The sequence below is a fragment of the Amphibalanus amphitrite genome, unplaced genomic scaffold, assembly GCF_019059575.1.
Source record: "Amphibalanus amphitrite isolate SeventyFive unplaced genomic scaffold, NRLGWU_Aamphi_draft 000179F_arrow, whole genome shotgun sequence".
Taxonomy (NCBI): domain Eukaryota; kingdom Metazoa; phylum Arthropoda; class Thecostraca; order Balanomorpha; family Balanidae; genus Amphibalanus; species Amphibalanus amphitrite.
In genome coordinates this window covers 380,830-393,376 of record NW_024881674.1, presented here as the reverse complement: position 1 = coordinate 393,376, position 12,547 = coordinate 380,830, and the positions used below count along the sequence as shown (strand labels likewise).

At 51.2% G+C, this 12,547-nt stretch overlaps 1 protein-coding gene across 10 annotated transcripts in view; it reads right to left on the bottom strand.

Annotated features, from left to right (window-relative positions):
- Positions 1-871: 871 nt before the first annotated feature.
- LOC122383995 overlaps positions 872-12,547 on the bottom strand; it is a 141,727-nt gene continuing 130,051 nt past the window's right edge. For 6 of the 10 annotated variants that reach the window (XM_043370908.1, XM_043370912.1, XM_043370910.1 and 3 more), the window contains 11 exons: positions 11,633-11,754; positions 7,244-7,696; positions 6,505-6,693; positions 5,942-6,034; positions 4,942-4,980; positions 4,362-4,566; positions 3,656-4,078; positions 3,037-3,295; positions 2,603-2,714; positions 2,134-2,268; positions 872-1,793 (listed from right to left, as the gene is read on the bottom strand). In XM_043370908.1, the coding sequence (XP_043226843.1) occupies positions 1,650-1,793; positions 2,134-2,268; positions 2,603-2,714; positions 3,037-3,295; positions 3,656-4,078; positions 4,362-4,566; positions 4,942-4,980; positions 5,942-6,034; positions 6,505-6,693; positions 7,244-7,696; positions 11,633-11,754 (2,174 nt within the window). In that variant the 3' untranslated portion in view covers positions 872-1,649. The remainder of the gene's footprint in view (positions 1,794-2,133; positions 2,269-2,602; positions 2,715-3,036; positions 3,296-3,655; positions 4,079-4,361; positions 4,567-4,941; positions 4,981-5,941; positions 6,035-6,504; positions 6,694-7,243; positions 7,697-11,632; positions 11,755-12,547) is intronic. The other 4 variants (XM_043370907.1, XM_043370911.1, XM_043370916.1 and 1 more) reach the window with 1 other exon arrangement.

Below are 12,547 nucleotides of genomic sequence, written 5' to 3'. Positions count from 1 at the left end.
TGAGCGGCCGGCCGGCCGGCCGGCCGGCCGTGGGGACGCTCTTCAAAAGCTAATATCTTAGGAACGGGACATCCGATTGACAAGCGGTCTTCTTTACTGAATGTCACTTGGACGTAAAAGTTCTGTGGTGTGATGGCCACCATGCGTTCTTGCCAACCACCGCACGTGGCGCGTGGTGAAGTTGGACATTTTTCCAGAACCCCCAAAATTGCAACCTCAATAACGGCACAACGGTTGGGCCGATTGAATTGAAACTCGGTACACAGTTAGGTCTCCATCAGATAATTCATCTGCATGTGTTAAGGTTGGGGTGCTACAGCACGTGCGCACGTGCAGGGGGCGCTCCCAGATCTCGAGAACGACTGGGCCGATTGCGCTCAAATTTGGTACACGGTTAGGGACCAGTTAGTAGGGTGCCGTGCACAAGTCAGTTGGGACCCATTTTGCACGTGCGCACGTGCAGGGTGCCGCTTCCAGATCTCGAGAACGGCTGGGCCGATTGTGCTCAAATTTGGCACATCGCTAGAGACCGGTTAGTAGGGTGCCGTGCACAAGTCAGTTGGAGGTACCCCCTCGAAATTTCGCACGTGCAAGGCCCACCCTCTCGCTCGCTCCGTTAGTCGCCCCATAAGGCGTTATACTGGTGTTAATTGTTCATGGATGAGATGGAATGCAAACAAAAAAATGAGGATCTTTCATAAAAGTGATGGCCGACATGCTGGTGGAATGTTGGAAGCGTAAAAATGAAAATGCACCAAATGTCCCCTTTGAATCTACCAGTGTGCTTGTTCCACTTAATCCCATGAGGTGCATCTTTTTTACATGCCTGATACGTTTCACGAAATCTCAAATATTGAGCAAACACATCGCACACTGGGTTATCCATTGTATTATGGTCAGACCGGCACTTGTAAAATAAATTAACACCGTCTACGAACTGGCATAAGCATTTAAACGGGTGCAGCGATCCATAGGCAGGAAAATATAAACACTTCTTACAGGTAAAAGTACTTACACTTTTCACATGTGCAGTGCAGCTGCTGTCCACCTCTCGTGGACACGCGACAAAACAATAACGGCCTGCACTGACGGGAGGGCGGCACCAGAAAACGATCGAGTGTGTGACCACTGGAGAGGGCCACCCTCACCACCAGCGGGGAGTGTCACCAGTCACCACTCGGGCACCGTCCAAGCACCACTGTTCACCATCAGCCCATCTCCAGCACAACAGGAATGTTACAGATTCGTCGCACAGAACACCACCGCACCAGTCACCGGCGGGCGAAGGGTTCCACATACAGTATTCGGTTTTTGTTCAACTGTCACCGGCAGTTTTATGCAACTCCGCACCTCGAACGACCTGTCCCCGAATATACAGCCGCGGGGACGCTTCACAGCACACGACTCTGGACTCGGGTCGGACTCACCACTGGACTCTCACAAAGCAGCTGACGGAGTCGAGTCATTTGTACCACCTCAGTCAGACCTCACACTTCCCTCACATACGCAGTTCTCACACTCGGAGACATAAAAATCACAGACAGCCCGTGCGGGCCGGAAAACGCACCGCCCTGATGACGTCACTGCATCACTCCGTGACGTCATTAATTCATGACGTCACGCCGGGAGGTCAGAGCACTGTTGCGCCGCTACACGGTCCACTTTTTGAGCGCAGACACGCCGAGTTTCAGCCAGCTGCTGCGGGGTACCATGGCCTGCTGAAAGCCCTCCGAACCGGCCAGTACACAGGCTCCCAGGTACGCGGCGTGGTACCGGTACGGGGACGCGTGTACCTGTGGACAGTGTAGGGTAGGTTAGACACTGGAGCGGGGACACGGCTGGTGGCACGGTAGCGTGGCAATGTCGGGAGCGGTACACGTCGTCGATGGCGGTGTTTTGTAGTCCAATGCCGATCTACGAATTTACAGAAAGCATGCTCTCTTTTCGGGTTAAACCTGAGTGTGATGAATACAAGTTTAATCGTGACAAAATCTGAGAACGTTATAAATGTTATCAAGTAACCAATGCCATTGCATGTCCCAGGAGTGCTCAAGTTATGACAATGACACGTTGATTCTGCGAGAAATTATTGCATATACAAACACTAAAAACCCCGCCCGTGACCCCACTGACCTTGGGTGTGACCGAGGGCGGGGTCAGCTTATCCATCTCGGCCTGCAGTCGCTCGGCGAAGCCCGGCAGCAGTGTCACCCCGCCGGCCAGGTAGATGGAGCGCACCATCTCCTTACGAATGTCCACGCTGCATTCCTGTGTCACGTCACAGAAAAACGACCGGTCAGAACGCTCTACTCTACAGTCTACACAGAAACAACGATAACTGAAGTGGAGACGCGTTCAAAATTGACTGTTTCGACATCATGAACTATTGGCAAACAGCTCATACAAACGCTTATTCAATCGGACGCTATCGTTTACAAGTCCTGCGTTATCAGGGTTTACTTATGGTGCAATATATCCATAGTTACATTCATTCACAAGCTCTAAGCACGCCAAAGATCACGATGAAATTCGAACTTCGCACTCCAGATACGGCTTCAATCATCGATCCGCCTCTAAGGGCGCGTATTTGCACAACACATACCTGAACTGCCTTGTGGACGAGTTTGTGGACGCCCTTGTTATCCAGGCCCCAGGCGTCGGGGTTGAAGAGGCCCTCGGTGGCCTGGAACCGGCCGCTGTCAAGCGTGATCCGCCTGTGAGGGAAGGGAGACGATCAGACGAGTTACCTGATGTCACAATGAAGTACATCTAAAGTGTTTCTGCTAAGTTTTGACACATAAAATTACCTGCCACTTCTTTATTTATCACGCCATATCACGCCATTTCGCTTTCAGGCCATGCGGCGCAGTATCACTCCAGGCGCTTACTACCACTGCCATCTAGTGGCTGGAATATAAGTTAGCAGGAACGCCGCCAGACGTCCACTAAAACAATATTGTTATTTAACACCGCACACATTTTCAAAAACGAGTAGCCAGCTCCTCGAGCCATACTGTCTGTCTATGCCGTACTCACTTCCACGAGACGTTCTCTCCAAGGAACTCCTTCACGGAGACGGTCTTCTGCACGCTGGCCGGATCCTCAGAGAACTGCCTCAGGTCAGCGCCATACTGCTCCGAGACGAAGCAGAGACGCTCCATGACGTAGCGCAGCAGCAGCGACTCCACCTCCGTGACCAGGGAGTAGTGTTTCTGCAGCAGGAAGTGCCGCAGGTGGTCCTGTATCCGCGCGCCGCCGTATGGTACCCGCGATACGCCGCCCTCCACGATGTAACCTGTGGTGGAGAGATGGGGAGGTGGTCAGAAGGGTATATGTCGGGTTTGGTAGGTTTGTTGTCCGTAGGTTGAAATGCGCTGAGCCGAAATGTTATCGAACTGTAACATCAGGGATAAACGGTCTGAACTATTTTTCGTGTTGAAGACGATGCGAATTACTGGATAATAACTGAATAGTGTCTATAAAAAGGTGATGAATATCGTGGGCAATATTTCTCTCATCTAAAATTCGATATCATGTAATAACATATCGACTCCTAATCCTGATCGATATCATCAACAGATTGTTGCCTTGTTGACCCACACAAACAAGATAACCCCGCACAAGCCATATCAGCCTGAGATATCGGTCCGCTCACCGTCAATAACGGGCACCACATCCATCCTGTCTCCGACATCCACCACCACACCACTGGTGGCGTTGTAGGACCACATGGCCAGAATGCTCTGGTGGGTCAGGTTGACGCCCTGCGCGCCAAACTTGTCGAACAGCAGACGCAGGATCTCCCCGAGTGTGGCCGTGTTGAAGCTGCGCGGCAGGCTCAGCTGCACGCAGTAGTCAGACGGGTTGATGCGCAGCTCGCGGAACGTCAACTGCAGGAGACCCGACAGCGCCTGCACGTCCACCGAGTGCTTGGTGATCTTGCTGGAGGGGCGGAGGGGGAAGGAGAGGGTGCCACCGGCGCGGGCCTCCGGTCGGAGGGCTGCGGAGCCGAACACCGGCGCTCCGCCGTCCCGGGAGGTCACCATGGCTGCCGGGAAGAACAGCTGCGGCAGAGTGGCTGCGGGAGAATAGGGAACTTACGTCATTGGAGGATCAGACGCAAAACGAGAACAACACCGAATGCTGATCTTGAAGTCAGCAAACCGCTGGACAGTTAACCGTGCCATATGCATAGGCTTAACGTTAAGAGAAGAAAGTAACTTCTTATGACACAAAACTAGCAAAACCTTGACAGATCACAACAAGTAGACACATTTTCATCGTCCAGCGACCACTACACTTCATTCTTCCATTCCTCAGTGTGGAAGGATGAACTCATGCACTCCATCGCAACTACTCACGCTGCTCATGAAGGACTCCGGCGCGGATGGACGAGCTGCCCAGGTCGATGACCACGCAGCGCCGGCTGGTGGTGACGCCGACCGGCACGGGCACCGGCTGCACGTAGGTGGCGTTGTAGTCCTCCACGGTGTGAGAGAGTAGAGCGCGCGTCCACCGCTCGGCCTCCGGGCGGCTGTTGCAGCGCACCACCACGTACCGGCCCTTCTGCAGAGTCGCGGGGGAGGGACACTGAGGGCACTGGGGACGAACCTTTTGAGGGAGGAAGGACGTCACTGGACGTCGAACCACCGTGATATGACACTGAATTGGGTTTTAAGTCTCAAATACACAAACATCGATGAAACATTTTTTAACAGGAATCGCAGTAAAAAAGACGAAATAATGTAAATCGCCAAAAGAAAAAAAGATGCATGAGACAAATAGCTACTGCGATCATCGCAAGTTAGCGCCAGCCATAGTATTCACAAGCACACATATAAATCGCGATATCCATCAGCATTAGTGGACAGTAGACTCTGTCGGTTAGATAGCGAAGTGGTCAGAAGGCGCGTGGAACTGTGGATGTCTCGTTTGACTCACCCCATCATCCAGGCCGATCATGGGAAGCGTTTGAGGCACCTGCACCAGCGGGAGCGCGTACCACGGGAACGGGCAGACCGGCATTGTTAGATGCACGCGAGCGAAGGGACAACAACCAGGTAGATATGTTTATGTATGCTCAGAAGGGCACGGTTAGGGTCGTAGCCAGGAAGACGAGTATGTTGTTTTGTAAACGATAGGTAGAACAAGTGCTTAAACAATAAGTAACGTTGGGATGGCTTTGAAGTCAGAAGAATGTTTCGACTTTCAATGAGTTACAGTATATTTCACGGTCGTCTTCCAGCTACGATCCTAAGACGCTCATTGTATTTATGGAAAACACAGTAGTTGCAATGTAAGCATTCAATCAAGACTTAGCAAATAGGTAGATGAGTAAGGCATATGTTAATATCATAATATTTGTCCAATAACATATTTTAATGTGGCATTCTTCGCAAATAAGAAAAACAGAAAAAAGACTTTAAAATCGTTTAAAAAGCAATTACTGAACACACTTGGCTTATCAGAAGCCGTAAAACTTATTTCAAACAACGTATAATATTCGAAATGAATGCCAGTTACTTCGTCGCCGGATAGATACCTAACACTCATGCATAAGTATCGAACAGAAAGTTCAGAAAAGGGAGCAGATAGAAGCACATGTGAGATTTCGGAAAAGCGCAAGATGTCATTGGCTGGAGTTCAAGATGTCATGCCATAAGAGCCAATGAAATTTATCGGATTATTCAAATTGTAAAAAAAGTGAACGCACCATTAAAGCCTTCGAGTTTTCACCAGTTTAATTTGTCATTCATCATCCGATATCCATGCAATCAAATTATACAGTTCCGACACCCGTATGCCAAAACTTCTGAAGGCAGGCAGCTCTTCGGCAGGTTTGCCGTTATTAACGGTTCAATTAGAGCAGTGGCAGCAGTAGCAGCAGCAGCGACTCTACATACGGTTCCCTCCACCAGGCCAATCGTCGACAGCGACTCACCCCATCGTCGATTCCGACGACCGACGACTCCATGGCCTCCACGTGGCCCCCCATCAGCTGCAGCACCATGCTCGGCTTCTCCGTGGTGTTAGTCTGCCGACAAAAAAGTTAAGACGTTAAACCACTGATCATCCATAGATAGATACATAGGGGGCTACTTGTATCGGAAATTGGTTGAATATAGTAGAGCTCAATTCGACTTGAGTTTTCTATTCATTCTGACAGCGGTAAAGCTCGTATTCCGTTGTTTTCCGTCACGAGTTTGCGGAAATTCCAGAAGTCACCAGGCTGTTTCGGGTTACGGCGCACGCTAGGAGTTCATTCCCCCTCCACGCCATTACTGCAGAAGTGAGTCCACCGTCTATTGTGACGGTGACGGTATTCAAGGACACGGCTCTGCCGCTTTGTTTGTTCGTGCCTTGGTTTATTGTCCCCACATGATGATGAAAACACGAGTCAAAAGTACCCAGTACATGAATGGAAACAATTATCGAGTTTCCCAAACACGAATCTCACATGCACGAGTGAGTTTGAATAGTTTTGCACGGCAAAAAGTCGTCTACCTGATAGTAGTAGAGGAAGCCGTCCTTGGCCTTGAAGTAGCGCCGCTTCCAGGCGTTCCAGAAGGTGGCTTTCTTCCTGCCCGACGGCAGCTTCTCCAGCCAGCCCTCGATGTTGACGTAGCCTTTCTCCTGGTCTTTGGGACGCTGGGCAGGCTCCGGCACATCGTACAGGCGACTCACCAGTGTGGTCTGGAAGGAACGGGGCACAGAGCGACGAGTCATAAGCGAGCTCACGAAAGTTCGCTTCATACATGACACAAATTTCCTTCTGGGATAATAAAGGGTCAAATTAAGTCACGAAGACAGAAACAAAGTATCGACCTCACAGCAGGTTCGCTTCATACATGAAAAAAATCATTGAGGAATAATACCTAAAGGGTCAAAGGAAGTCATAACGACAGAAAAAAAAACTTTCGATCAGGGGATCATTGAATGGTGAGACAAATAGAATAATGAATCGGGGATATATCGAACATAGCTAGTTCACGATATTTACGGAGCGCGACTTATCTAACTTATAAGTTATCATGGCTTATCTACGGTAATCGAGGTTGTTATCACTGCTCTTGAAACCTTAACACAGGGACGTCAAGACGGTGCTAAACATTGCAAGGGTGACGTTTAAACTGTGTGATTTACGATCTTCCCATTTTGGCTGCATGGTGCTGATAAGAACGCCTGAGCATGAGTGTAGATACTAGATATATAACACAAAGCCTTCCCTGTCCCCCATACTCACCGGGTCCCACGAGAGTGTCGTAATCTTCTGTTTCAGCATGCGTTCGTCCACCTCTCCAAACTTATCGTAGATGGCCTCCACAGGATCATCCGGGATGTACACCTTCTTAGATCCCCCGCTGCTGCGGGCCGGTGACCCGACGGATGACCTCTGACCTCCCGCCGACACCGGGCTGGCCCGCTGACTGCTGACCGGCGCCGGATCAGTGACCTTCACCTGCTGCTGAGGACGCTCAGCAGTCTTCACCTCGGTCGCCATTTTGTTTGTCGGCGGTGACCTCTCTTTGAAGCGCCGGGGGGCCTCTGGGGGCGGCGCCGCCGACTCGAACTGCGACTTGAGCGCCTTCACCGACGGCAGCAGCTTTTTGATCTTGGTCGGGCTGTCGATGGTCTTGGAGGAGTCGTCGGCTCGGCGAGGGGCCTCGCTGGCGTCTGACCACGGTTTGCCGTCCACCTGCGGCGATCAGAGATGGGGGGGGGGGGGTCAGACAGGTCACGGCAGGTGATCGCAGACACTGATACTCCCCCTCCACTGAGGAGCGCTGCCACAGACTCCCACCTCGCCGAGTGGCGAGCAGAGACTGAGCAGGCCTCAGCGAAGGCGGACTGATAATATCAGAGGCGTGAGCAGGCTCCGTGTCAGCTCAATAGCATGACGGAATAGGGCGGCACGGTTCGATTTAAATGCAGACCTCTGCAGATGCAGGAGGCTAATTACGTTGATTGGGAAAATCGGTGCACTTTCGAGCTAGTGACCTGCGAACGGGAAAGTAGCGGAAAGTCGAGGAAATCGAGCTTGTCTGGCCATAGCCCTTTAGAATAGCTTACAAAGCAAGTACCTATCCACTCAGCGCGATATGTAAAAATAAGTAATAACGAGTTGCATGCTCTCCAAACGGCAATAAGATGGATCCATTAGTGGCGAGCAACGCATGCTCCGCTCAAGAGAAATAAGTGCATGTGTCGCAAAAAGTTTGCACAACACTTCAGTCACACCAAACAAGGTTCCCGTATGGATAACGGGAACGTTTCGCACTGAAAGCGCCGGGAAACACTTATTGCACTGCGACCAGCCTACCACTGCCGGACGACCAGACACCAGGGAAGCCGCACCACCACTGTCCAGTGTCACTGATGCGGAGCGGGCCATGATCCAGCACAGCTCTATCCCTCACTCCCCTCCTCTCTCTCGGCTCGCTCCCGCTCTGCCTACCACTCCCGCTCTACTCAGAGGCCCATCCCCCTGATCACTCCCTCGATCGTTTCCAGTATCTCACCACTGCACACTCGGTTCGCTCCGGCCCTTCCATGACCGACGACCGGCACGGTGTCGCCCTGACTGGGGACTGCCAGTGGTATACGATCGACGGCGGGGGTGGCGGCGGGGGCGGGGGGGGGGGGGGGGGGGGCGGCTGCAGTCACACCGTTAGCGTACGCTGCAGAGAGCTCAAAGTACCGCCGCCGCTACCGCCGCCACCGCCGCCGCCGCGCCGAACGAGGGAGCCACAGCGGCAGTGTTCCACTACACGGTCTGGTGCGTGCCGTATTGTCTGCCGCGACAATCCCGGCGCACTATGCCGCGCCGTGCCGCCGCCGGATAGCGGGACGATGATGGCGCAGTGGGGACGATTGAGCGAGGGGGTGGGTGGGAGGAGGGACTGCTCAGCGAGGGAAGGGTGTGGGTGAGCGATCGGAATGCAGAGTTGGAATGTTAGAGCTAGGGCAGGGCGGGATACGGGAGGTTTACTGGATGGCTCCAGGAGCAAAATTTGAAGAAGAAAAAAACCTGAAATTCACCCCTTCTCATGGACGCGCTTTCCGTCACCTTCCTCAAAAGCAAATGTCTCGTCTGAGCTTAGGGCCTTGGTCTGAGCTGTCTCGCTTCTCCGCTACGGTCAAATCAACGATCAAACTTCCTTCCAGCTCCTTTCGTTGCAAGTTTAACGACTCTCTGAGACAGACACGTAGGGGAGAGTGGGGTGGGTTGTATCAGTTTTTACTCCGAGACCCATAACCTCGTAACTATCCGTGATAAACTCATTATTTCCATACTATCCCCTTCCTTGATTCTTCTGCTTTTTTTGTGCAAAGTAACTTTTCCGCTACCTCTACCAGTTTTTCTTCTACGGTCTACCGAATAGAACAATGTTTTTGATACAACTTGCCCCATGGCTTGGGTGAGTTGTATCACATGGTGGGGTAATTTGTATCACTATTTCACGTTTCAGGGAGTGTGCTTGCTACTGGTTTTGAACATAACAACAACATTAAATGGGGTTAATACAATGTATAGGTACGCTCAAAGGCTTCACTTTATTAGACCAAACTTAGGTCAATGCAATCCGAAAGAAACATCAACAGACTAGACGCAAAAGTGGCCCGTTAAGAGCAAAGAAGCCAACACATTGTGCCGAAATGGAACGAGCCTTGACTAGCTACCTACAAACGCGAGCCAGGGCTTTCGCGATCAAAAGCAACATACCCATACATACATACATACCTACATACATGTTACAACATACCCCACCCGGCTCTGATACAACATGTACCTAGCCGCCATCTTCGAAAAAACATCCTCCTGCTCAAAAAACAGCGGACAGCTGGAGAAATCCGTTTTCTCTCACGCAGCCTTAGAACCTACCCTCACCACCGCTACGGAGATCTTTCAAATTCGTGCACATCTAAATGCCCAAAACACACATTTTCTTGCAACTTATTTTTCTAGAATGACATTAAAAAAACATAAAATCGCCTCTCACCTCGAGACGCGTCCACTCAGCCACAAGACAGAACAGGGAAAGATGGCGCTCGGAAAACCTCGTCGGCTGGTCGTGTCGCGAGCGCCATCCATTGGATAAGTTTGACACAATTCGCCCTGATACAACTTGGACATGATACAACTCTCCCCGCTCTCCCCTAACACGCAATTGCGAAGAAACCCGATGGTCTCAGTATCATGCAGTCCAAAGACAGAATTCATCATAAAGCGGAATTATGTGCTCGAGTATTCATGCCCAAAACATAACCTAATAGCTCGTCTAACGTTAACCCTTGTAGAACCTTTTGAACGCCCTCTAACTACCAGCACACGTTGACGCTGTCCGCTATTGACCTCCCTGAGCTAGTGCGTAACGAGATACAACAAACTCACGTCAACATGTAACCAAGACCCGAGGTAGTATGACCAGACCATAACAATACTACAGCTTAAGCCCGGGTAGGAAATGACCAACCACAGTTTAGTGAGCTGGTTAAATCACAGTCAAAGTCATCTGATCCTGTCAGTGGACGTAAATTTGGTGAAATCATATGCTACACGAGTGGCATTGGGGTGGGGCGGTATCGAGTGTATGCTACAATGTGAGCCCACTGCCGGCGCGTGTTACACAAACGAGGACCTCTCCTCGCCCCTGATCCCTCCCCTGCCAGCAGTGGGGGACGGCAGGTGAGGGGATCGATTACCGGGGAGGGGGAGGGGAGAGGTAGCCTGATACGGACGGGACCGGTGTGATGGAGAGAGGTCGGAGAGGAGGTAGAGGAGAGGAGTACCTACTGGTAACGGTACTGGGTCTGAGCTGGGAATGAGCAGGGCGAAATGAGACGAGAGGAGGCATAATAGGCGAGTTGTAGTGGTTGGAGCTAATTATGAACCACTTTCCGTCGTAAATTATTACTGCATTATGACAAGACTGAGCTGTTGGTTGGAAATGCCGCTGTCGTCTTGAGACGACCACTGACCAAACCAGTGCTATTTGTATGCAGATGATGCAGCAGCAAAAACTACGAGCAATGCTCGACGCTCGTTCTAGAAGTAAGACCACCAAAGATCATACGAGAAACACCCCGGTGCTAACCACTAGTTATCAATCCACAGCATCGCTTCCCCTTAAGTGTTTCTGTTCCGCGTGGGTGGCGTTTGAACGTGCTTCACCAATAACAGGCCATCGGCCCCACACTCTAGGCTTTCGATCTATCGTCACGGGTCACCGGTCACTGAGGTCGTCCCTCCCTCTCCAGCCCTCCCCTTACACAAACGTTGCTATATTGGACGTGCCATGCCAGCCGAAACATGGGCTATCTGCCATCACAGGCCCCTAGCACACATGGGTCACCGGCACGGACCAGCAGCACAGACCGCCTCTAATCTACGGCTTATCGCCTGATACGGGCGAACGGGGCTGCGCATTGTGGTGAACATTGGCCTCAATATCGTGGCTGACAGTAGAATGCATGTTGAATAGCAAAAGTAATGAAAGGAGACATTAGTTGGGTACATGGGTGTGCATACTGCATAAGGCATTGATAAATTGAGCCTAAGCGAGCACCGGTTGCTGTTCGGCAGCCTGGTGCGCCTCTTTTGTCTTACCAGCAAAATTGGCATTTTCCTCACCTGTTTTTGCTTCTTGGCATGCTTGCGCTGCCGCATGGTCTCCGGGTACACCTCGACACAGCGGTCCTTCTGAATTCTCTCCTCGCGGTCCTCGGACGGCTCGCGCAAGGTCGGGGAGCCACCTGTCGGCAGAAGGGGGAGTTAGTGTGTGTGATTGCCGCAGCGGTCGCTAGGGGAGCTACCGTCGCACGTAGGTGCCCGTCGACGGCCGAGGTCAAAGCATCGCTTGGAATAGATCTAAAACGGTGCTGATGGAACCGGGTCCCTTTATCTCAGGTATAAGGAAAACATCATTGATACCTCGAGTTAACGATTCGAATGTATAAGCAAAGTCCTCATCTGTGATCTGACCTGATCATTCATTCATATTTCATGAGACAAAAAGTGGCTGACTTGCTAAACGGGGGTTTCGGAGATGGCAGGAGGCTGAGTGCTGTGGAAATAGCCAATAGCTCGACAGTCTTTGATTGTCATATTGACGAAACATTTCGTGCTCAGATACTCCGGAAAACAACGGTTGGTTGAGTGTGCTGACTCATTCGCAGGTCGAACCAATAAATCTGAGACGCCTGTCGTCTTCGTCGCAGACTGTTCGACCTCCAGAGGCCATAAAAGCAGACAGGCACGTTCCGGTCATCGAACTTGGAGATTTCCTACACTTGTACGTCATCCAACAACCCTGGTCACGTGCTTCGAATAATCTAGCCTTCCCGTCCCCACAGCCGAGGGTGTGCAAAGGGATACGATGTACTCGCAACCTGTGTGAACGTTGCTAACATTAATTGGATCGATAAAACATGTCTTTTTTCTGTCAAAGCATTTCAGCAACCAAAGTAACATAAAAATGTTTGGAACTGAAAATAAATGAGCACGCAAAATAGGTATACAGATGGAAGGACGACTAGGCAAATCTCA